This window comes from Mixophyes fleayi, chromosome 4, assembly GCF_038048845.1.
Source record: "Mixophyes fleayi isolate aMixFle1 chromosome 4, aMixFle1.hap1, whole genome shotgun sequence".
NCBI classification, from domain to species: Eukaryota; Metazoa; Chordata; class Amphibia; order Anura; family Limnodynastidae; genus Mixophyes; species Mixophyes fleayi.
In genome coordinates, this window is record NC_134405.1 from 5,419,539 (window position 1) to 5,446,557 (window position 27,019).

The following is a 27,019-nucleotide window of genomic DNA, read 5'->3' on the forward strand; positions in this document are numbered from 1 at the left end:
TTAGTAGCAAAGCAGTATTTTCATTTATTTACGAGATATCAAGGCTAGTGTTTCATAATACATCTTATACACTATATACAAATAGTGACTCTATAAACAAATTCAGACTCTTTCCTGAAAAGATCTGCAGTAAGTTCATCTATTCAGCTAAGAAACAGAAGGTGTCTATCTAAATAGACCTAATAGTATCTATATATGGTCACATTACGATATAATATTTGTATTTTATTCTTGCAGTGAGACCTATTATAAATGTATGTTATTAATACATGTTCTTTATGTACCCATTGAGCGCAGTCACTTTTCTTGTTATTTTGTGAGATGTTTAAGGAGTTTGCAGTCTCCTTGGACATCTGCTTAATCAGGTGTGGTCATTGTGAGCACCAAGAGGTTTATGTATTTATATGTTATAGTTATATCCCATATAACTATGTGCTAACTCCAGTAACAAAAACACAACTTTACATTGTTTACAAGCAAAGACTCATGGAAAATGAATATCACAATGTTATAGGTCTAAGCCACAGTCATATATATTACATGTATACTACCACATTATATGTATCTATAGCCATAATCCCTATAGTGTTAGTAATGAAAAATAACTAAGTAAAGCAGATTCAGCACTGGAGTGAGATTACTGTCACTGACACAATGGTGGAGCTGCTAATTAACAGATCTGTGTGATCACAGAATACACACATGTAGTCTATACAACTGATGGTCTGAGCAGCTGTGTAGCACAAATTATAGTCCCCATATCCATCCCACTCAGTCCTCATTTATGGATGGTAATTTATTTGACTGTGTGTGCAAATTTGGAGCTACATACTAGAGCCTGGTTTGTGAATGTACCGGTATTGGCAGAACAAAACCCCATATTGAGGATTTAGATTTACTAGTGCATAACTGAAGTTTGAGCATCAGTATTCTGCTTCAGTAACTTAAGATTTAATAAACTGGTTGGTTAAATTTGCAATAAAACCAAGGGGCAAAACGTTTGGTAAACATTTTACTTTTACCAAACGTGGGCTAGTTTTGGTTCCTTAATTTTCTCTGAGCATTTATAACATCTGCGTTTATCTGTATTTGCTGATATGAGTACTCATTGCGCTAGTTTTAAATACTTTGTATTACTTTGTGTTTCCAATTATTTTGCATGTTATTTTTCCTGTATCAATAAATTGTCTGATATGCTACTTATTAATATAGTATAGTTTTTGTTTTACTTTTAACATATTGTAATTTATGTATATATCACTTGCATTGTGCTCTCTGTGCATTTGGTGTTGACTGCAGATTACTAATAAAAGGCTTCCCCATTCGTCCTGTCATGTTGGTTTTATGTATTCTTGAATTGATGTTCAAAGTCAGTTTAGGCTTTGTAAGAGAATGTAGTGATAAACATTGCTCACTGAAAACCAAACTAAGCAGATACTTCTACACAAATTACATTTATTTTAAATATATTATTTTATAGTCCCTTTCTAGTCCACTAAGGCCCTAAACTACGGTCAACCTAATCTAACAAAATGTAATGGTACAAGCATTTGAGCAGTGAGAGGATGTACATGGGCATGAGATAAAACTCTGTATTGATGAGATAATCCATTCTGAAGTTCAGGTACTTTTTTGTGAATGAATTAAACAAATGTATGGTTGTTAAATTATTGAGAGCAATCTCACTCCATACTCCATGATAGTGCTGAATCTGCAGCTAACCACAGGATATGATGGTAAACCATATCTGTATTGCGCAAGGAACACGTCATACATCTATAAGGGCCCAGGAATTAGTCTTCACTTCTTGTCCAGGTACCACCCCTAGTTGAACAGACAGATAGAGGTATCAAACAAACCTCACTTCAAAGATAAAAATCATACTCTTGCCATATTAACCCCCTTGATGTGAGATGTTATTGTACTATACGTGATCTGAGGGTACATCCTCAGTAACAATATGACCTGTGCAAATAAGATGTGTGAGGATACCACCCTTAGCTGGCATGGCAGTTACCCTCTGCGAGATTCAACTCACTCAGACCAGAATATATCCAAAATAAGACTTTATTATGACAGCACAATACCACAAGACGTTCACAAGTTACAGGGTAAATGGTAGTATGTATCCCCCAGAAGCCTCTTGCAGTCAGCACCCCAAAATAATAATCTCAGTATCCATCAGAGTCTTATCCTCCCGCAATATTACCACTACCGATTAGCAAAACAGTTATGGCGTCTTACAGCCTGGGTTACTGGCTCACACAGAAAGTGTCCTGGTAGGGTTTCCTCCAGCGGCACCACGATGCCTGGCCCAGAGTCCATTTTCGATGATATCTTGTACACCCGGATCCTCCAAGCTAGAGTAACTCCCCTGACATTCTGCTCTCCCTATAGTCTTCGCTGTATACACAGGGAGTAGGGTCAAATGTCTCAAACCTCCCCCTAACAGCAGGAACACTTTAGCTGCTAGACATACTGTCCCTGTTACCTTGATTATACAATGGAATGGCTTAACTCAATTAGCTATTTTGGCTGGATACACTAAACATGGGGTTACAATATTACAGCAGGGAATGACACTGCATGCTTACATGAAACAATAAGACTTTTAACACATTGTATCAGCAGTGTTACGTCATCTGAATCTGTGATACATTTAGATACCATAACATTTATATTGATACATATTGATATATTTCTCAATGCTATTTCACCCACTATATTACTGTGGAGGCACATTGCTATAATTTAGAAGTTTTAACCTAATTACCTCTCAGATTACCTGTTGACCTAGCTATACTACATACAATATTGCAGGTAATAGCAAGGGCAAAATGTACCTAATAATATGAAATAATAATACACATAATACACCGATATTCTGGTGTATATACTTAGACTGGGCCAAGGATTACAAAGTTTATTAAACCGCACAGGGTGGAGGAAAGGAAAATAACTATACAGGTAATTCTGCCAAAGATAATCTGATCGTCATCCAGAAAAGACAGCTCTGAATTAGCCTGAAATTGTCTATTTATATGAAGTCTACTCAATATTATGGACTTAAAAAACACATTAAAAATGTAACCATTATTATTAAATATTATAAAATTCAATTGTAAAAAGCAAATGATTAAAATCATTGAAAAACACCAGGCTGACAGTTTGAATGAACGAGACTATAATGTATTTATAGTTAAATATGGGTATATTTATCAGATATATATTAAATCTGTTCCACCACCTATATTTCATAATATTCTAAGCACTCTGGATAGTGTATCATCTCCAGGGGGTAATTAATATAAATAGGAGAGTCTACTTCTCAGATTATGTTCTGAAAATGATTTTATATACTCTTGTCTTCTAATAAATTCTCAGAAAATTGAGTATATTAGTGTTGGTCCAAACTACATCCTTTCAGATGTCCGAAATATAATTATGTAGTATTCCAAAATGTATCACTTCAATCTGAGCTAGTTATCAAGTTATCTCATCCACATTCTATGTATTTGTATCAGTGATTCCATCCCCATATCAGCCATAAGGGGCCTCGAGTGCGACCAAATTAATAGACTGAGCAAGAAAAGTGTTTTGTTTTCACTTTATAGAAAAGTGTTTTGTGCTGTATTAAAAATCGTTATCTTAGTGCTAATTATATATGAATTATGTAATTAATGGAAATCATTCTACTTACTATAGTAGAAGCTGTCAGATGGATATAAAGAAGTGACCTGAACCTACAATTATATAAGTGATTATTGCTGGGAGACACTGCACCACTAAGGTAAATGTAATACAACATTCTGGAAGAGATTTAGATCACACTAATTAGGTAATGATCACCTAAGGGGGGACGTCTTTTCCCCTGTTTTACATTCTCACACATTTCTTCTATTACTACTGATCACACTGTTATTATAATATCAATATGTTGTTTGGGAAAATAACAGTCTGACATAAAATGTAAGCTTTAAATAGATATAAATAAAGATTTGGTTTTAAATGACTTTTCTTGTCACAACATTAATGAGGATTAATGGAGCCTCCAATACAGAATTATTATCTCTTTACGTCCTGTAATAGTAACACTTTGTTCTGGGAGAGCTCCCCATAGAGAAACATATAAACTAAGATATAACTATGAGATAAACTGGGATAATCCACTGGTATCATACCTACGTCATTTATTTATCTGGTGTGGATAATACATTTTTTTCTTTAAATTGAATAATAATAGTAACAGACAGATATATCTGCTTATACTAGGAAACACTTTTAAATTATCCCAATAAAGAAATATAAAGGACAATGGTTAATTTAACTGGACAAATTATTATAGGGCCATCATATGGTGATGGGGACAAAGAACTTCAGCTTTGCCTTCATACTGAACCACACACACAATTCTCTTTATACTATGATATGTTTATTAATACAGATGATTATGTAATGTAAAGTCCAAAGTGTATATTGAGGATTTACTCCACATTATTAGTATTACATCTTTACATTGTAAAACACATGAACACTTTTCATGTTAGTTTTATATTTCACTGCTGGGGTTACAGTGACAAAACATATAGTTTTATGTTGGTATACAACAAAGATTAATATTTTAAACACTTTTTTAGTGTATTTATTGTCTATCTTGTTCACGGAAGAACCACCGACAACTAAATCTGTATATTGCTTCATTAATAGTGAGTCCCTTGTCTGCTGTGCGGATATATCACAGCTTTGTCCACATATATATATATATATATATATATATATATATATATATATATATATATATTCATGTGTGTATGCATGTATGTATGTATATATATATATATATATATATATATGTGTGTGTGTACATATATGTATATGTATATATATATATATATATATATATATGTGTGTGTGTATATATATATATATATATATATATATATATATATATGTGTGTGTATATATATATATATATATATATATATATATATAGTGTAATGGTTTATTTTTAACAATGAATACTATTGAAATCAGAGTTACTGCTGATACATAGAACAGGTCTTTCTACTCATATTCTGTCTAGACAATAGGTGATTGCTAAATAAAGGTCTATTTGTTGACATAACAGGATGTCAGAGACTGTGATGATCTAATTAGAATGTGAGATTTTACCACCTGCTGAGGTCTAATTAGAATTTCCCTTTGTGTTCAGTGACCTTAGGAATGTTTATATCTCATTTACAAGTCAGTGAGATTTACATGAGAGACCTGGAGACAAACAGTCTGAGAACCTTCTGGTCATCCCGGGAACTATTGAAGAGAGATGGGGAGGAATGACTATAAATAGGCAGTATCAGCCCAGTGTTAGTGAGTTGGTGGCTGGAGAGCTGGAAGGAGGGAACAGTAAGAATGATCAGGAGGGAAAGAGATAGAAGGAGAAATCTTAAGAGTAAGGTAATTATATTATGCCCAATAATATACTGAGACATACACAAACATTTATAGGTATTGTATTGTATAAATTGTATTGTACATATGGGATGTGTTTTGTCTTAACAATGTTTATATAGTTTTTATTGCAATATAACAGCATTATAATTATTAGGGTGCACATTGTATATTCTGTACATTGTATTATCTATTAGTAAATATTGTATTGCAAAAACGAAGTTGGGTTACATGTGTTGAACTTTATATATCCTGATAACACACTGTACATGATATGTATCCGCTTTCAGTGTAGTTAGATATTCATCAACCATTACAAATATTAATGTACATTTGTAATATATGTGTAAATATATTTATTGACATTTCTAGATTTTCACCTAAACTGTATGAGTCATATACGTAAGGACAGGAATAATTTAGATCTCCCATAATCATAAAAGCCATCTTTTGTTGCACAATTACTTAAGATTAATAAACATAGAGACTTAGGGGTATATTTACTATACTGCAGGTTTGAAAAAGAGGAGATGTTGCCTATAGCAACCAATCAGATTCTAGTTGTCATTTTGTAGAATGTACTAAGTAAATGACAGCTAGAATCTGATTGGTTGCTATAGGCAACATCTCCTCTTTTTCAAACCCGGTTTAGTAAATCTAGCCCATAGAATGTGACGGCAGATAAGAACCACTTGGCCCATCTAGTCTGCCCAATGTTTTATTAACCTATGGTAACCTCAAACCCTATTTGATCCCTTATTCTTTATAAGGATATCCTTATGTCTATTCCAAGCATGTTTAAACTCCTCTACTGTATTATCCTCTACCACCTCTGATGGGAGTCTATTCCACTTATCCACTACCCTTTCTGTGATGTAGTTTTTCCTCAAATCTCCTCTGAACCTCATGTCCTAGTACTTCTCTTCCTTTGAAGAGTGTTTCCCTACTGTACCTTGTAATAACCCTTGATTTATATGAAAGTTTCTATCATGTCCCCCCGTTCCCTTCTCCGCTCCAAACTATACACATTAAGATCTTTTAGTCTTTCCGGGTAAATTTTGTGCTGTAGACCATGCACCATTTTAGTTGTCCTTCTTGGTACAGTCTGTAATGTATTTATATCCTTCTGGAGATATGGCCTCCAGAACTGAACACAGTATTCTAGATGAGGCCGTACCAATGACCTATACAGTGGTATTATTACTTCTTTCTTTCTGCTACTGATTCCTCTCCCTATACAACCAAGCATCTGACTTACCTTCCTCATTGCTTTGTTACATCACTAATCTGCCTGTAAGTCATCTGAAATAGTGACTCCTAGATCCCTTTTCTCCTCAGTAGTTTCCATTATAGTGCCGTTAATGCTGTATTTGGCCTTTGGGTTTTTGAGACCCAAGTGCATGACTTTGCATTTTTTGGCATTAAACTGTAGTTGCCACTTTCTTGACCATTCCTCTAGTCCACCTAGATCATCAATCATTTGTTTTACCCCTCCTGGTGTCTACCCTGTTGCATATCTTTGTGTTATCTGCAAAAAGCCATACTTTCCCTCCAATACCATTTTCAATGTCTCCAATAAAGATATTAAAAAGCACTGGTCCAAGTACAGATCCTTGGGGTACTCCACTGGTAACCTATCCCTCCTGTGAATGTACTAAATTTACTATAACTCTCTGTTTTCTATCCTGCAAACAAGATCTTCTATATTTCACCATCTTTAAATTCAATCCCAAGCTTTCAAATTAATTTAACAGTCTGCATTGTGGGACAGTGTCAAAAGCCTTACTAACATCTAGATAAGCTATATCTACAGCCCTTCCTTGATCTATTTCTTTAGTCATCCAGTCATACAAGTCAATAAGATTTGTTTGACATGATCTCCCCCCAGTAAATCCATGCTGTTTGGGATCCTGTTACTGGATTTGAGATATTCTATAACTCTTCCTTTTAAGAGTGTTTCCATCAATTTCCCTAGTACTGATGTAAGGCTCACTGGTCTGTAGTTGCCTCTTCCTTGCTTCCACTTTTGTGCAGTGGGACTACATTCACACTTTTCCAGTCCTCTGGAATTACTACTGTAGTTAGTGACTAATTGAATAATTCTGTTAATGATGTTACCAAAACCCTTTTAAGCTCTTTTAGAATCCTTGGATGTATCCCATCTGGCCCCATTGATTTATTCACTTTCAGTTTTGAGAGCTCTGTTAGGACCTTCTCCTGATACAAGTAACTGTACTTGTATCTGCCTCATTTTTATGAGTATTCTTTTAACTTAACTGTGGTCTCTTCCCCGCTCTTTCTGCAGTGAAAACAAAGCAAAAATAATTCTTTATTACCTATTACCTTGTCTCTGTTACGAGCCGCGGCGGTGCCCAGCCGCCGCGACTCACTCACCCGCGTCCCGGCCGTCGCCATGACGACCGGGACGTCATTTCCGGCCATAACCCGGCCGTTGCCGGGGCAACCAGTAGACGCTTCAGAGCTGCGTCCCGGCAATAGGAGGAGGCCGGGGCGCAGCGTTCTACAGCCTGTGGGCTAATTAATATGGGCAGATTATAGGAGGCAATTACAGGCATTAGCCTGAAACTGTGCAGGCCAGGGGCAAGCCCTGATTGGCTCTGTTAGTGACTGCTTTATTAACCTGCAGGAGTGTGTTCAACCTGTGATTGGTTCAGCTGGGTATTTAAGGCAATGAGGTCTGCTGCCTCATTGCCGGTTATAGCTCCTGTGTTCCAGTCTGCTAACCTGCTAGTTCCTGTCCTGTATCCTGATATCTCTAATTGACTCCCCGTGTATGACCCTTGGCTTTGATTTGGACCTTGCTCGTGTTTCCTGTGACCCTGATCTTTGGCCTGTTTACCCGTTCTGCTATTTGCCTGTGACCCTTGACCTCTGCGTGGACCTGACTCCTCTTGCCTGGGTTCTCCCCAGCTGGTACGCACTTCACAACCCTCTGTCAGTCTGCGGCCCAGTCTGTCCCCACCATCAGGGGCTCCAGTGAACACCTGACTGGCAGAGTAGATTCCGGGTTGTGTTGTGCCGGCTGGAGGGGTTCCTAACAGTCTCCCTCAACAAGACTCTCACTCTGTCTTTAGTCTTATTATTCCTCCTTTTGTTTTTCTCCTTTCACTAATATACCTAAAATAAATTTCGTCCCCTTTACCTACTGACTAGGCCATATTTTCTTCAGCTTGTGCCTTTGCACATCTGATTACCTTCTTAGCCTCCTTCTGTCTAACAAGATACATCTCTTTGTCTTCATTATTCTGAGTCTGCTTATATTTCCTAAAGGACATCTTTTTTGCTTTCACAATACTCGCTACTTCTTTTGCAAACCACACTGGTTCCTTTTCCTTGTACCTTTCTTAACCCTTTTGATACAAAGGTCTGTTGCTTTAAGTATTGCAGTTTTTAATTTTTCCCATCTCTCCTGCACTCCTGTCCAGTTCTTCCACTCTGCCCAAGGGTCACTTACACATTTTCCCATCTCTACAAAGTCAGCCTTCCTAAAATCTAACACCTTTGTGTTTGTGTGGTATGAGTCGGTCTCTGTCTTTATACTAAACCTTACTGCTTGATGGTCACTGGATCCTAGGTTCTCACCCACATTTACATCAGATATTCTGTCACCGTTTGTAAGAATTAAGTCTAATATTGCGTCTTTACGAGTGGCCTCCCTCACCATTTGCTTGAGGGATGGTCCGTACAAGGACTCCAGAATGTCTTCTAGTGGAACTAGCAGAAGACCCCTCCTAGGTCACATCTGGTAGATTAAAGTCTCCCATGAGTATTACCTCTTCTTTTAATGCCATTTATTGATGTCCTGCAGTAAGTTCCTGTCCAGTTCTTCTTCCTGACCTGGTGGTCTATAGATCACCCCAGTATGAAGAATAGCCTTGTCCCCAGTTTCTATGGTCACCCAATGAGCCTCAGTTTTTTCTTCAATACTTTGTATTAAAGTAGTATTTATGCTTTATAGCACACACATTGCTACTCCTCCTCCAATTCTTTCCACTCTGTCCTTCCTAAATATAGTATATCCTGGTATAGCTACATAACAGTCATGATTTTCATTGCACCATGACTCTAATAGCCACAATATCCAGATCAGCCCTCGTCATTAAAGCAGTTAGTTCTGGAATTTTATTTCCTAAGCTCCAAACATGAGCACACATAGCTCTAAGGGGGGAATTCAATTTGCTGTGTTACTGTAAAAAGTAACACGGCCTGCGCACCATTACCGTTATTACAGTAATAGTGCGCTTAAATACTGTTATTACGGTAGTTTCAATGCGACTATTCGAAGGACCTTACCCGATCGTGATACGCCACCGGCTACATCACGCCCCATGCCGCCACGTACCCCAGCTGCGCACTCTAGTGTGCCCAGACCTTGTTGTCCAGAAGTATCCGACCCTAGGAGGTGCTACACTTGCCAACAACCGGGATATACACAAAGAAATTGCCCACAGGGAGGAAGACCATTCTCTGGATTGAGTCCAGCTGTGCCCCGAGTGTCAGTGTGCCAAGGAACATCAATTGAGGGTGGGGAGGGGTACTACGATCCTGATGAGCCAGTGGTGGAGCAAAAAGCCGGGTTAATGTTACCGTAATAATGGTAATACGTTTTACACGGTGGTACTTTGGAGGGAATTGTACTCCCCCTAAGAGTTTTGTTTGTGTGTCTTCTGTTCCTATCTTCTATGTTTATCTCTCTCTCTATATTTATTTTGTTTTGATCTGCATTGTGTTCTATTGTTGTGGATAGGTTTTCAGCCTGCTGAAACGATACCTCTTGGTTGGGATTAAGACCCAAATTGTTTCCTGAGCCAACCATCGTATACAATGAATTTCGTGTGTCAATAATTCTATAACTAAACACATACAATATATGTTTGTGTATATGTAGATAGATTGATAGATAGATTTATTACTCATTGGCCATTTTATTGGGTAAATAAAGAGAATTTATAACACAGGGCTAAGGAATCAATTAACCCAAGCCGTACAACGATGACTTCATGAAAAGAAATATCAATTAGTTTCTTTATTAAAAATCACCTAAACAAATTAATAATAAATTGCACACTAAATGTTTTGCAAGTGTGACAAGTATTGTGCAATTTATTATTAATTAATTTAAGTACTTTTTAAATAAATTATTTTATTATTATTATTAATTTTTATTTATAGGGCGCCACTAGGTGTCCGTGGCGCCGTACAGGGACAAACAAAATTACAATACGGGGTGAGACAGCACAGTACAGTAAACAATAAGCACAGTAACTCAATGAGCTCAACGCTAGGGTAGGGGGAGGGGAGAGTCCGCATACGACGGAGCCCAGGAGGGAGGGCACGGGTGACAGGAAAACTCCCAGAGGGAGAGGAGGGAGCGAGAGGGGACGGGGGGGAAGAGGGTCCTCGAGGAGGAGGGCTGGTAGCTGTAGAGCAGAGTTAAAAGTGGTGAAGACAGGAGGAGAGATGACCCTGCTCAAAGGAGCGTACAATCTAAGGGATTAAAGTAATTAGTTTATATTTGTTTCCATAAACTCATCATTGTACGGCTTGGGTTAATTTATTCATTAGCCCTGTGTTATAAATTCTCATTCAATACGTTTTTCTAAGGAGCACACAGACTCTCACACAGCAGTAGAACAATTGATTTTCAATCCATTAGTAATATATTTATTATATACCTATTATTCTAAGCACCAGAGGACAAAAATCAGATTAAGTCTGGGACAGGTAGTGAAAGGGATGGTAGAAATCAGCGAGAAGAAGGCCAAGCTTAAGAAAACAGGGAAAACAGGGCGAGCAAAGCAGGCCAAGAGGTACAGAGGGTGAAGGAACAGTAGAAGGAGCACACAAGTAGAGAGGGCCCTGCTCAAGAGAGCTTACATCCTAAAGGGAAGGGGGAGACACAAAAAGGGTGGTACTAATTGGTAGAGAGAGCCAGGACAAGGAAGTTAGGAGGACTGATAGACATGAATAAAGAAATGAGTCTTAAGGGCATGCTTGAAGCCTTTGAGAGTAGATGCTAACCTGATGGAACGTGGAAGATCGTTCCACAGCAGGGGAGCAGCCCGGGCAAAGTCCTGAAGACGAGAGTGAGAGGAGGTGATCAGTGAAGAAGTGAGGCGGCGGTCAGAGGCAGAGCGGAGGGGGCGGGTAGGAGTGTAGGTAGAAATGAGATTGGAGATGTAGGGAGGGGAAGATTGACTTAGAGCTTTAAAGGTGAGGGTGAGGAGTTTAAATTTAATTCTGTAGGGTATGGGGAGCCAATGTAGTGACTGTTGGAGGGGGACAGCAGATACAGAGCGGCGGTGGTGGGTAGGGCCGCCATTAAGTGGCTGTCGTCTGGCTGATTAGATATGTGCATTACTCCCCAGGGATTCATTTTACATTTTTCTTTGTTAGTGAACTCATTGTCTATTTTGTTCATGGGAGCACCACCTACAACTAAATATGTAAATTGCTTCTTTAATAGTAAGTGGAATGTTCATGATGTCCTGTGGGGGGATATATCACAGCTTTGTGTCTAGTCCAAATATTTACAGAATCAATTCTAGAACATGTTCATTATCTAAATAAGTATTGGTATCTGCTGCAGAAGGATAGAGGACTCTGTAGTGCACATTTGACTGACAATGGGGTCACAGTAATATGGCAACAGACACAAAAATAAAAAAAATGGTCAATGACTGGGTCATATTTGTTAGTGTATAAAATATTATTTGTGTTCTTTACATAAACACAATAATTTACATAATTTAACACTACATTAATTAAAATGGATTGACTATGGCAATCATTAAGCTTCTAAATAGTAACATCATTTTAATTACATGTAAATGAATGACCTGGATTCCCACTACAAACAGAACACATCTTGGAGAGGACCTTGTTCTCTGAGCATCTGAGTGTTCCAAACAAAAGCAACTCACCTACAAGTCACACAGACTCCAGATTTAGTTTCTTCTTAAGTGAGAAACTTTGTATAAGTCATGATGAATCTCACAGGAGAGAAACCCTATCTCTGCTCTGACTGTGACAAAGGTTTTACATATAAATTACAACTGATTATACATCAGAGGATTCACACGGAAGAGAAAACCTTTAAATGCTCTGAATGTAGCAAGAATTTTACCCAAAAGTCAACTCTTGTTGAACATCAGAAGATTCACACAGGAGAGAAACCATTTTCATGTTCTGAATGTAGCAAATCTTTTAAACACAAGTCACACCTTGTTAGGCATCATAGGACTCACACAGGAGAGAAACCATTTAAATGTCCTGAATGCAGCAAACGTTTTACAGGGAAGTCAGCTCTTGTTGCTCATCAGAGAATTCACACAGGAGAGAAACCATTGAAATGCTCTGAATGCAGTAAGTGTTTTAATGAAAGGACAAGTTTTGCTAGACATCAGAGGATTCACACAGGAGGGAAACCATTTTCATGTTCTGAATGTAACAGATGTTTTAAACTAAAGTCACACCTTGTTAGGCATCATGGGATCCACACAGAAGAGAAAACCTTTAAATGTTCTGAATGTAGCAAGTATTTTACCCGCAAGTCAACTCTTATTGAACATCAGAGGATTCACATAGGAGAGAAACCATTTAAATGCTCTGAATGTATAAAATGTTTTACCAGGAAATCAAATCTTGTTGCACACCAGAGGAGTCACACAGGAGAGAAACCATTTAAATGTTCTGAATGTAGCAAATGTTTTACCCAGAAATCAGATCTTGTGGTCCATCACAGGATCCACACAGGAGAGAAACCATTTAAATGCTCTGAATGCAGCAAGTGTTTCACCCAAATCTCAAATCTTGTAAAGCACCGGAGGATTCACAAAGTGTAGAAACCATTGAAATGCTGTAAATGCATCAAGTGTTTTACTGATGAAAAGTAAACATGAGGATCTGAATGTAGCATATGTATCACAAGCAAATGACCTTGTTGTATCACCATAATATCCATACAGAAGAGATGGATTTTTTATTTTCTCAATGCAACAAGTGTTATTTATCACATGAAAGTCTTGTTAAATGTCAGAGAAGACTCTGTCTGGTAAGGTGACAGACAATGGCGATGGGGCAGCCCTTGCTGAGCTCTGTAATATATCGCTGTGGCTGTTCTGCCCATGCTGGAACTAGTAGATGAAAGAGCTTTCTATCTAGTATAGAGTTCCAGCAGCTCCTCTCAGTACTGGGGTTCCTTCTAGGACAAGCAGAGATATGAGTACTGAATATATCTACAGGAACACTGCACACTGCCATATTTCATGCTACATGTGCTCCTATTGGTCTCTGATATATCTCCTTATTCTTTTCTTCATACCTTTCTATTGCTGTCTTACCTCCCCTGTTATGAGAACTATGGGTTACTTAGTAAATGATGCAACTAAATCGCTGGTTGCTGTATCTCATAGCAACCAAACAGATCATCATATTTGTTGGTATCAATACCCCAGGCTGCTAATAGCTGATACTTGGTTGCTATGGGTAACAGCACATCCTTGTTCTTCACACTGTGTTCTTAAATAAGTCCCAAGGAGGACACATTGATTCCCAGGCTATTTGAAATGTCTTGTGTATTTCTATTATACCCCATAGTGACCCAAATTGGACATCACTGATCTGTATATAGACTGAAGGACTATGATCACACAATATCTGTAATTACCATGTATGTCACTGGCAGCTGTTTCTATAACACTTGATGTTGAATAAAAACTGATATTGATAAATATGGAGATTCTGTATTTGATTGTAGAACTAATATCTTTTATGAGTAGTAATGAGTATTGTACACTCTTCTGCATTCTACAGAAGACGGAACCATGGGGTCATGTGATGCTGACAATATGACAGCCAATAATATAAATACTGCAAAGACCAGTTATCATTATTATCATACAACAAATGTATCTGCTGTGTCTTTTGTGCCTGTACTGAATATAAACACAGTGGGCCTGATTCATTACGGAAAGCAAAACAAACATAATGACATTTTTTTTTTTTTTAAAACGCTCATCTTTCGGGCATACACCCGTCTGTATTCAAGGGCGAGAGTATATAGGCAAAACACTCCTTGATGAATACGGCAGTAACCCAGTTATGTGACGTAGTATCTAACGCACGCAGCAATGCGTTTTTATTTGCTCTATGTGATTTGCGAGCACAGGAACCTTAGGGCACTGCATACTGCCTTATTACTCCTGATTGACAAGCAATTCCTTCATCACCCTCGTTCACCTTATAATTCCAAAAATGTTTCATGACAATTACTGTGTATTAACCCTTGTTAAGCATTACCACATCAATCTGCTTACATCCCTTTACTGAGCAGTACTGCTTTAAATTAGGGATGTGCACCGGCGACTTTTGAGGTCTCGTGTTTTGTGTTTTGGATCCGGATTTTCGTTATTTTTGGGGTTCGGATTTGTCTCGCAAAACACTTGACGAAAGGTCTCGGTTCGGATTTAAGGTTTTGGATTCGGATTTTTTTTGAAAAAAACATAAAAAGTTTAAAAATCAAGTTTTTGGGCTTATTTTCACTCCTAGGCTATTATTAACCTCAATAACATTCAATAACAAGCATTTCCACTAATTTACAGTGTATTCTGAACACCTCACAATATAGTTATTAGTCCAAAACGTTGCAACAAGGTATCTTTCTGGACTGCGTAGAGGAGTGGGTCACCACAATATATTAAAAACCCTGAACTTTTATGATTCGCACCAATAAATGTACCTGGACTGCGTAGAGGAGTGGGTCACCACAATATATTAAAAACCCTGAACTTTTATGAATCGCACCAATAAATGTACCTGGACTGCGTAGAGGAGTGGGTCACCACAATATATATTAAAAACCCTGAACTTTTATGAATCGCACCAATAAATGTACCTGGACTGCGTAGAGGAGTGGGTCACCACAATATATATTAAAAACCCTGAACTTTTATGATTCGCACCAATAAATGTACCTGGACTGCGTAGAGGAGTGGGTCACCACAATATCTTAAAAACCCTGAACTTTTATGAATCGCACCAATAAATGTACCTGGACTGCGTAGAGGAGTGGGTCACCACAATATATATTAAAAACCCTGAACTTTTATGAATCGCACCAATAAATATACCTGGACTGCGTAGAGGAGTGGGTCACCACAATATATATTAAAAACCCTGAACTTTTATGATTCGCACCAATAAATGTACCTGGACTGCGTAGAGGAGTGGGTCACCACAATATCTTAAAAACCCTGAACTTTTATGAATCGCACCAATAAATGTACCTGGACTGCGTAGAGGAGTGGGTCACCACAATATATATTAAAAACCCTGAACTTTTATGAATCGCACCAATAAATGTACCTGGACTGCGTAGAGGAGTGGGTCACCACAATATATATTAAAAACCCTGAACTTTTATGATTCGCACCAATAAATGTACCTGGACTGCGTAGAGGAGTGGGTCACCACAATATCTTAAAAACCCTGAACTTTTATGAATCGCACCAATAAATGTACCTGGACTGCGTAGAGGAGTGGGTCACCACAAGATATATTAAAAACCCTGAACTTTTATGATTCGCACCAATAAATGTACCTGGACTGCGTAGAGGAGTGGGTCACCACAATATCTTAAAAACCCTGAACTTTTATGAATCGCACCAATAAATGTAACTGGACTGCGTAGAGGAGTGGGTCACCACAATATATATTAAAAACCCTGAACTTTTATGATTCGCACCAATAAATGTACCTGGACTGCGTAGAGGAGTGGGTCACCACAATATCTTAAAAACCCTGAACTTTTATGAATTGCACCAATAAATGTACCTGGACTGCGTAGAGGAGTGGGTCACCACAAGATATATTAAAAACCCTGAACTTTTATGATTCGCACCAATAAATGTACCTGGACTGCGTAGAGGAGTGGGTCACCACAATATCTTAAAAACCCTGAACTTTTATGAATCGCACCAATAAATGTACCTGGACTGCGTAGAGGAGTGGGTCACCACAATATATATTAAAAACCCTGAACTTTTATGATTCGCACCAATAAATGTACCTGGACTGCGTAGAGGAGTGGGTCACCACAATATCTTAAAAACCCTGAACTTTTATGAATCGCACCAATAAATGTACCTGGACTGCGTAGAGGAGTGGGTCACCACAAGATATATTAAAAACCCTGAACTTTTATGATTCGCACCAATAAATGTACCTGGACTGCGTAGAGGAGTGGGTCACCACAATATCTTAAAAACCCTGAACTTTTATGAATCGCACCAATAAATGTACCTGGACTGCGTAGAGGAGTGGGTCACCACAATATATATTAAAAACCCTGAACTTTTATGAATCGCACCAATAAATGTACCTGGACTGCGTAGAGGAGTGGGTCACCACAATATATATTAAAAACCCTGAACTTTTATGATTCGCACCAATAAATGTACCTGGACTGCGTAGAGGAGTGGGTCACCACAATATCTTAAAAACCCAGAACTTTTATGAATCGCACCAATAAATGTACCTGGACTGCGTAGAGGAGTGGGTCACCACAAGATATATTAAAAACCCTGAACTTTTATGATTCGCACCAATAAATGTACCTGGACTGCGTAGAGGAGTGGGTCACCACAATATCTTAAAAACCCTGAACTTTTATGAATCGCACCAATAAATGTACCTGGACTGCGTAGAGGAGTGGGTCACCACAAGATATATTAAAAACCCTGAACTTTTATGATTCGCACCAATAAATGTACCTGGACTGCGTAGAGGAGTGGGTCACCACAATATCTTAAAAACCCTGAACTTTTATGAATCGCACCAATAAATGTACCTGGACTGCGTAGAGGAGTGGGTCACCACAATATATATTAAAACCCCTGAACTTTTATGAATCGCACCAATAAATGTACCTGGACTGCGTAGAGGAGTGGGTCACCACAATATATATTAAAAACCCTGAACTTTTATGATTCGCACCAATAAATGTACCTGGACTGCGTAGAGGAGTGGGTCACCACAATATCTTAAAAACCCAGAACTTTTATGAATCGCACCAATAAATGTACCTGGACTGCGTAGAGGAGTGGGTCACCACAAGATATATTAAAAACCCTGAACTTCTATGATTCGCACCAATAAATGTACCTGGACTGCGTAGAGGAGTGGGTCACCACAATATCTTAAAAACCCTGAACTTTTATGAATCGCACCAATAAATGTACCTGGACTGCGTAGAGGAGTGGGTCACCACAAGATATATTAAAAACCCTGAACTTTTATGATTCGCACCAATAAATGTACCTGGACTGCGTAGAGGAGTGGGTCACCACAATATCTTAAAAACCCTGAACTTTTATGAATCGCACCAATAAATGTACCTGGACTGCGTAGAGGAGTGGGTCACCACAATATATATTAAAAACCCTGAACTTTTATGAATCGCACCAATAAATGTACCTGGACTGCGTAGAGGAGTGGGTCACCACAATATATATTAAAAACCCTGAACTTTTATGATTCGCACCAATAAATGTACCTGGACTGCCTAGAGGAGTGGGCACTGGGCACCACAATAAAATATATAAAAAACCTTCAACAGGTCTGCATTACACTACACATACGGCTGCTCCTCCATCCTCTCCATCATATACATGTTGGAGTTTTAGCGTGTGACAACCTCTTGTTTTTGATAATGTCAGTGCATTTTGAATATTTTTCAATTTGCCCCACACCACTGAATGTACTTTATCTATGATACGCATCTATCTATCTTGACTGCGTAGTGTGGTGGCCCCGGTACACAATTTGGTACCGAGGCCACAATATAATTAAAAAACCCTCCACGTGTCAGAATTCCACCAAAAAAGGGTATGGACTGCGTAGTGTGGTGGCCCCGGTACACAATTTGGTACCGAGGCCACAATATAATTAAAAAATTGGGCATCAACAGTCAACGTTGTTTAATATCTGATACACCTCTATCTGGACTGCATAGTGGAGTGGCCCCGGTACCCAATTTGGTACCGGGGCCACAATACCTCCTCCAAACATGGTACAGACAATTCGTCATTGAGATCCCATCAAGTATGTTAAAGACAGACAGGGTCGAAGTGTTATTGGTTGACTTTGTAAACCCAAAAACTGTCCCTGTTGCACATAGTCGTGCAATGAAGACTGACTTTTTCATTTAAAGGCACCATCTTTCAAGTGTAGTGTTTGTAAGTCTAAGTCATATTATACTTTTGGTAAAATTGGTTTATTTTGTTCCTCTTTATGGTAACTACTAATAGAATTAAAGTATTAAATAGAAGCGGCAGTTCCTCTTTATGGTAATTAGTAATAGAATTAAAGTATGAAATAGAATTAAAGTATGAAATAGAATTAAAGTATGAAATAGAATTAAAGTATGAAATAGAGTGGTATAGAGTTGTAGTGTGGTATAGATAGAGTGTTCCCCACAATATAATAATAAAACCCTCAACTGGTCTGAATTCCACCAAACAAGTATCTGGACTGCGTAGTGTGGTGGCCCCGGTACACAATTTGGTACCGAGGCCACAATATAATTAAAAAACCCTCCACGTGTCAGAATTCCACCAAATAAGTATCTGGACTGCATAGTGGAGTGGCCCCGGTACCCAATTTGGTACCGGGGCCACAATACCTCCTCCAAACATGGTACAGACAATTCGTCATTGAGATCCCATCAAGTATGTTAAAGACAGACAGGGTCGAAGTGTTATTGGTTGACTTTGTAAACCCAAAAACTGTCCCTGTTGCACATAGTCGTGCAATGAAGACTGACTTTTTCATTTAAAGGCACCATCTTTCAAGTGTAGTGTTTGTAAGTCTAAGTCATATTATACTTTTGGTAAAATTGGTTTATTTTGTTCCTCTTTATGGTAACTACTAATAGAATTAAAGTATTAAATAGTAGCGGCAGTTCCTCTTTATGGTAATTAGTAATAGAATTAAAGTATTAAATAGAATTAAAGTATGAAATAGAATTAAAGTATGAAATAGAATTAAAGTATGAAATAGAATTAAAGTATTAAATAGAGTGGTATAGAGTTATATAGAACTGAGATGGAAGAACCGCACAAGGTAATGTATTGCGAGCATAAAGTATGATAAATCCTAATTAGCCCGAGAAGAAAAATTCAAACCGGGGGGTGCACCCAGACACTGATATATTTAGTTTATTACAGAGAAAGAAAAGACAGTGTAAGTTGAGGCACTCCGTGAATGCTCATTAATATTTAACTTTTATTAGATTGATTAAAATGGACAAAAGTTGAGCGAAATAATTAAAAAGAATAGTTAAAAGGTGTGAATAGTGATTAAAATGCAAAAAAATTATTTTGCAAAGTCTCACCTTAATCCTATTATATATATATGAAATAACAGGCTTGAATGGCACTAATTAACAGCTATGTAACACTTATTTTTATAAGCAAGGTAATGGAATTTGGCTAAATGTATTGTTATCCAAACACCTATGGTAATAATGGTTAGGTAAGATTATTCTAACTATAATGTCACTCGATCTTGGGCTGAGGATAAACTTACAATAGCATCACAAATAAGCTTCTCCTATGGAGCTTGTAGAAGGTATTCTTACAACTTAAGAGTCTGGTGCAGACTCATAGCTTGGAAGTCTGAAAAAGACTCCTAGCGAAAGTCCCTCTCATACAGGAACTTATAGCGCTAAATTATGATAGATTTAGGCAGAGACATAGGAGGTTAATGAAGCTAAGTACAGGATTCGCGGGATTTTGTGAAATTTCCCTACCTAAAATAAACTGGGAAGCGATCCTTAAGGTACATAGCATAAAATAAAGAAAGGTGAGACACAACGCCGACGCGCGTTTCGCTCACTGGCTTTTTCAAGGCAGAATGAATCCCAGATTTGACAGCTCTTATATACCCGTTAGTATAGTCGTTAGTGGTATAGAGTTGTAGTGTGGTATAGAGAGAGTGGTCCCCACAATATAATAATAAAACCCTCAACTGGTCTGAATTCCACCAAACAAGTATCTGGACTGCGTAGTGTGGTGGCCCCGGTACACAATTTGGTACCGAGGCCACAATATAATTAAAAAATTGGGCATCAACTGTCACCGTTGTTTAATATTTGATACACCTAAATATGGACTGCACAGTGGAGTGGCCCCGGTAGTAAATTTGGTGCCGGGGCCACAATACCTCCTCCAACTTCCAAGTGTAGTGTTTATAAAGACAGACAGCGTCGAAGTGTTATTAGTTGACTTTCTTAACCCTAAAATTGTCCCTGTTGCAAATATTCGTGCAATGGACAGTTACTTTTTTATTGAAAGACTCAAGCTTTCAAGTGTAGTGTTTATAAAATATAAACAACAATACAGTAGTTTTAGAGCACGTCAATACCTCTTGTTTTAAATTATGACACGGCATTTTACTTTTGGTTTAATTTCTTGAATTTTTTTAAATTTGGTTTTACTTTTTGAACATGGCAAACGACTGTTGATTGGTCATATAATGCAAAAAAAAAAGGTCCAAGATGGAATTGTCCTTGGGCCCTCACACCCACCCTTATGTTGTTGAAATAGGAGTGGACATGCACACTTTAACAAACCAATCATTTCAGCGACAGGGCCTACCAAACAACTTTGGCTGAAATGATTGGTTTGTTTGGGCCCCCACACCAAAAAAGCTATTCATCTCTCCCTGTACAGACTAAACAGGCTCTACTGAGGCAAGATGTCGTCCTCATCCTCAACCTCTGATTCCTCTCCCCCTACAGTGTGTACTTCCTCCTCATCACACATTATCAATTCGTCCCCGCTGGACTCCACAACCACAGGTCCCTCTGTAGTATCTGGAGGGCAGTGCTGTACTTCATTGAGGAATTGATTATTCATTTTTATAAACATCATTTTTTCAACGTTGTGAGGAAGCAACCTCCTTCGCCGCTCACTGACCAGGTTCCCCGCTGCACTAAAAACTCTTTCCGAGTACACACTGGAGGGGGGACAACTCAGGTAAAATAGAGCCAGTTTGTACAGGGGCTTCCAAACTGCCTTTTTTTCCTGCCAGTAACAATATGGACTGTCTGACATGTCTACTTGGATGGTGTCAGCAAAGTAATCATCCACAATTTTTTCTATTGTGACAGCATCCAATGCAGCGAGAGTAGACATGTCTGCAATGGTTGGCAGGTCCTTCAGTCCGGACCAGATGTTATCAGCATCCCCGCCAGTGCCTCTTTTGGGAAAACTGAGCTTTTTCCTCGCAGCCATAGATGTGGAAGAAAATGAGGGTGGAGCTGTTGGCATGTCACGGTCCTCTTCAGAGGACAATCTCCTGACCAGCAGGTCTTTGCACCGCTGTAGACTTGTGTCCGCCGGAAACAGAGACACAACATACGCTTTAAACCGAGGATCGAGCACGGTGGCCAGAATGTATTCCTCTGACTTTAAAAGAGTGACCACCCTCGGATCCTGGCAAAGCGTACGAAGGGCTACATCCACAAGAGCTACATGCTTGGTGTAATCGCAATGGCTTACCAGCTCCTCCCTCACTTTCTCCAGCTGCTTCTGCAACAGCCTGATCAGGGGAATGACCTGACTCAAGCTGGCAGTGTCGGAACTGACTTCTCGTGTGGCAAGTTCAAATGGCTGCAGAACCTTGCACAACACGGAAATCAGTCTCCACTGCGCTTGACTGAGGCGCATCCCCACTCCTTTGCCTATGTCGTAGGTGGCTGTGTAGGCCTGAATGGCCTTTTGCTGCTCCTCCATCCTCTGCAGCATATAGAGGGTGGAGTTCCAGCGCGTCACAACCTCTTGTTTGAGGTGATGGCAGGGCAGGTTCATGCTTTTTTGATGTGCCTCTAGTCTGCGGTAGGCACTGGCTGAATGCCGAAAGTGTCCAGCAATTTTGCGCGCCACCGCAAGCATCTCCTGCACACCCCTGTCACTCTTGAGGTAATGCTGCACCACCAAATTAATGGTGTGGGCAAAACATGGGACGTGCTGGAAATTGCCCATATTTAATGCCCGCACAATGTTACTGGCATTGTCTGACACCACAAATCCCCATGAGAGTCTAAGTGGGGTAAGCCACTGGGAGATAATTTCCCTCATTTTCTCTAATATGTTGTCAGCGTTGTGCCTCTTATTAAAGCCTGTAATACACAATGTTGCCTGCCTTTGCACGAGCCGCCATTTTGTAGTTGCTGCTACTGATGCAGCTGTTGCTGTTGCTGCGGAAGGGGATGCATCTACCCAGTGGGCTGTCACAGTCATATAGTCCTTCGTTTGCCCAGAACCACTTGTCCACATGTCCGTGGTTAAGTGGACAGTGGGTACAACCGCATTTTTTAGAGCACTGAGGACACTTGATCGTACTTCTCTGTACATTTTTGGTATCGCCTGCCTAGTGAAGTGGAATCTCGACGGGATTTGGTACCGGGGACACAATACCTCCATCAACCCTCTAAATCCCACTCCACTGATGGCGGACACCGGGCGCACGTCTAACACCAACATTGCAGTTACAGCCGCAGTTATACGCTTTGCAATAGGGTGACTACTATCGTATTTTGTGGTCATGGCAAACGACTGTTGGACGGTCAATTGTTTTGTGAAAGACTTAGCGGTCTTACGACTTCCCCTCTGGGAAGATGACCGACTAACAGCAGCAACAGCAGCAGTGGCAGTAGTAGGCGTACCGCTGCAGGATTCCTCGGATGAATCCCGTATTGAGGAGGACTCAGTCTGGCTGCTGACTTGGGCTGCAGGAATGAATCTGATGGAGATTGTGGAGGAAGTTGACGAGGAGGGTGTTGCTGGTGTGTATCCAACTGGACCACGGGATTTAGGTGTCCCTGTACCGATGAGGGTCCTAGCCCCAGTTCCTGAACTAACCACTGAACTATGAAGGTTATTCAGGTGACGTATAAGGGAGGATGTTCCTAGGTGGGCAAGATCCTTACCCCTGCTTATTTGAGCTTTACATAAGCTACATATGGCCATACATTGGTTGTCTGGATTTGGATAAAAATAACTCCAGACCGAAGAGGTGCATTTTTTGGTCTTCTGACCAGGCATGACGATGGGCTTTTTCATCCCATGGACATCAGCTGTTTCCCCCCCTGGTGCCTCATTTACAATAACCACATCACCATCCTCATCATCAAGTTCCTCCACAGCGCCAGCTACATCATCAATAGCCTCCTCCCGAGCCACCTCTTCCCGTACAGTGATGGGAAGGTCAGGCTTGACAACCACCAACATCCTTGGACTCGCCTTGTGGATTTGTGATAATTTCTCTTTAGAAGGCAGAGTTGTTTGCTGTTTTGTTGCTGACAGCATAACTCTCTTCAATTTTTTGTAGGGGGGGGGAGGAGGAGGAGGGCTAAGATCCGTGGGTGAAGCTGAACCACTAGTCATGAACACGGGCCAGGGCCTAAGCCGTTCCTTGCCACTCCGTGTCGTAAATGGCATATTGGCAACTTTACGTTTCTCCTCAGATGATTTAAAGTTTCTCTTTTTGCTACTTTTTCTTAACTTGGGCTTTTTGGATTTTACATGCCCGGTACTACGAGATTGGGCATCGGGCTTGGAAGACGACGTTGATGGCATTTCATCGTCTATGTCATGACTAGTGGCAGCAGCTTCAGCATTAGGAGGAAGTGGGTCTTGATCTTTCCCTACTTTATCCTCCAAATTTTTGGTCTCCATTATATGTAGCACAAGATACTGCAGAATGTGTGAACTTGGTAATATTGCAGTACCAATGGACTTATACTGCTGTATTGGTTTTGCAAATTTGGTTATAATAATTATTATATATTTTTTTTTTTTTTTAATTTTTTATTTTTTTTTACTTTTTTTTTATTTTTTAAAAACTTGGGAATAATGGGGAAATAACTATGCCCTTAGAAGCACAGAGCACAGGACACAGCACCACTGGACTGAACAGGACACGGCACAGGACCCAGCAGCACTACGGAACTCAGCAGGACAGAGCACAGGACACAGCACCACTGGACTGATACTGCCGAATGTGTGAACTTTGTAATATTGCAGTACCAATGGACTTATACTGCTGGATTGGTTTTGCAAATTTGGTTATAATTATTATATATATATTTTTTTTTTTAATTTTTAATTTTTTTTTACTTTTTTTTTATTTTTTAAAAACTTGGGAATAATGGGGAAATAACTATGCCCTTAGAAGCACAGAGCACAGGACACAGCACCACTGGACTGAACAGGACACGGCACAGGACCCAGCAGCACTACGGAACTCAGCAGGACAGAGCACAGGACACAGCACCACTGGACTGATACTGCAGAATGTGTGAACTTTGTAATATTGCAGTACCAATGGACTTATACTGCTGGATTGGTTTTGCAAATTTGGTTATAATTATTATATATATATTTTTTTTTTTTAATTTTTTTTTTTTTTTTAATTTTTTTTTATTTTTTAAAAACTTGGGAATAATGGGGAAATAACTATGCCCTTAGAAGCACAGAGCACAGGACACAGCACCACTGGACTGAACAGGACACGGCACAGGACCCAACAGCACTACGGAACTCAGCAGGACAGAGCACAGGACACAGCACCACTGGACTGATACTGCAGAATGTGTAAACTTTGTAATATTGCAGTACCACTGGACTTTTACTGCTGAATGTGTGAACTTGGTAATATTGCAGTACCAATGGGCTTATACTGCAGGATTGGTTGTGCAAATTTTGTGGTAATTAAAAAAAATTAAATTAGTTTTTGGTATTTTTTTAAATAACTTTTTTTTATTTTTTTAAACACAGGGAAATATTGGGGAAATAACTATGCCCTTAGAAGCACAGAGCACAGGACACAGCACCACTGGACTGAACAGGACACAGCACTGGACCCAGCAGCACCACTGACCTCAGAAGGACAGAGCACAGCACACAGCACCACTGGACTGATACTGCAGAACACAGCACAGCACAGCACAGCACAGCACAGCACAGAACTAAACAGCACAGCACAGAACTAAACAGCACAGCACGAGATCTACCAGGACAGAGGACCACCTAACACACCCTCCCTCTACCCTGATCAATGCCCGAGTGAAGATGGCGGCGACTAGCGGGGAATTTATAGGATCCGAGTATCGCGAGATCCGACAACGGGATTATGAGTCAGAGCCTCAGTTTCAGATTTGAATTTGGCGCCAATACCCGGATCTGTCTCGGATCCGACTCGGATCGGCAACGTTCGGGTGGGCTCGGATTTCATAAATCCGAGTGCGCTCATCCCTACTTTAAATGGGCATTGCTACCACTTTACATTGTCACTGATATTTGTCCTACTGTTGGCCATTAATGAGTATTATCTGGGGCAATATCACTGCAATATTTGACTTTTCTCTCCATTGTCCCTAGCGTAATAGATTTTACTTGTGGCATGTAAGATTAGCAATGTTATTGATGTTCATTACAGAGTCTTAATGCCACACCTGGGTACTGGAATCAGACCGGAAGATCGTTATTAGTTATACTCTGTCGTCCATCTGAAAATTGCAGATTTGTGGCTTTATAACTTGGTGGAGCTGCCGATCTGGTCACATTTCTATTATCTTTATTGTTGCACTATTCCATGTTATGCAAAAACCCTTTAGAACATACTTTAATCTCATTAGTACACATTTGAAAAAAATAAAGCCCACACACAAAGGTTTTATTAAATAACTTTTTTATAATTAAATAGCAAAAAAAATTAAAAATCACTTAAACTCACAACATTATGACCTTTTGTCAACATATATTTGCTCTATGACTGTAAATTTGGGCCACATTTGTTTTGCTCGGCAGAGGTCAGAGGTGCTACAATAGTACAAATTCTCAAAACATTCATCTTTGTGTGAACACAGTACTAGCCAGAGGATTGCATTTTGGAGACACATGCAGATATACTGTGGGGAGCTGCTTTGCAGAAAACACCTTTTAAACCCATGAAGTCAGACACCTGTAGAATAGCGAACTGTGCCCAAGCCTAGGCAAAGACACATTTTAGTAATGATAGGATGTCTGAAGCCTACAGTTCTTTGCTGAAAAACATAATAATTAATATAATACTAGCTTTTAAAAATACTGTGATGAATCAGGCCCTAAATGACCTTTGTTGCACATATACAACCCCTATGTACGTCTCCTTGATTTTTCTTCCAGGGTCATATTACAAGTGTCAACTTGCATAGATTCAGTAATGTCCCTACAAGAGGGTGGTGGAAAAGAGAATGATCTTGCTGGGGATGAATCCTTCCTTGACAGCGTTTCTTATATCGTGTATCAATTTTACTAGACAAATGCATCAAGGATTCTAATGTTCCAGGACTGGATACCAAACCAGCACATCTTTAATATCGTCAGTTATGAACTGACTTATGGGATCTGGGTAATTCCATCCAGAATCTGTAGACCACCTACGAAACTCTGTGTAGTATTCTTCTGCTGATTAACGCCCTTGCCTGAGGGCTCAGAGAAGAGAC

The 27,019-nt window shown here is 39.4% G+C and overlaps 1 protein-coding gene across 1 annotated transcript in view; it reads left to right on the top strand.

Moving 5' to 3' along the window:
• The window catches only part of LOC142150990 (uncharacterized), a 52,238-nt gene extending 38,880 nt beyond the window's left edge, over positions 1-13,358 (top strand). The window contains exon 5 of the mRNA XM_075206231.1: positions 12,505-13,358. Coding sequence (XP_075062332.1) covers positions 12,505-13,313 — 809 coding nt within the window. The 3' untranslated portion in view covers positions 13,314-13,358. The remainder of the gene's footprint in view (positions 1-12,504) is intronic.
• Positions 13,359-27,019: the final 13,661 nt, after the last annotated feature.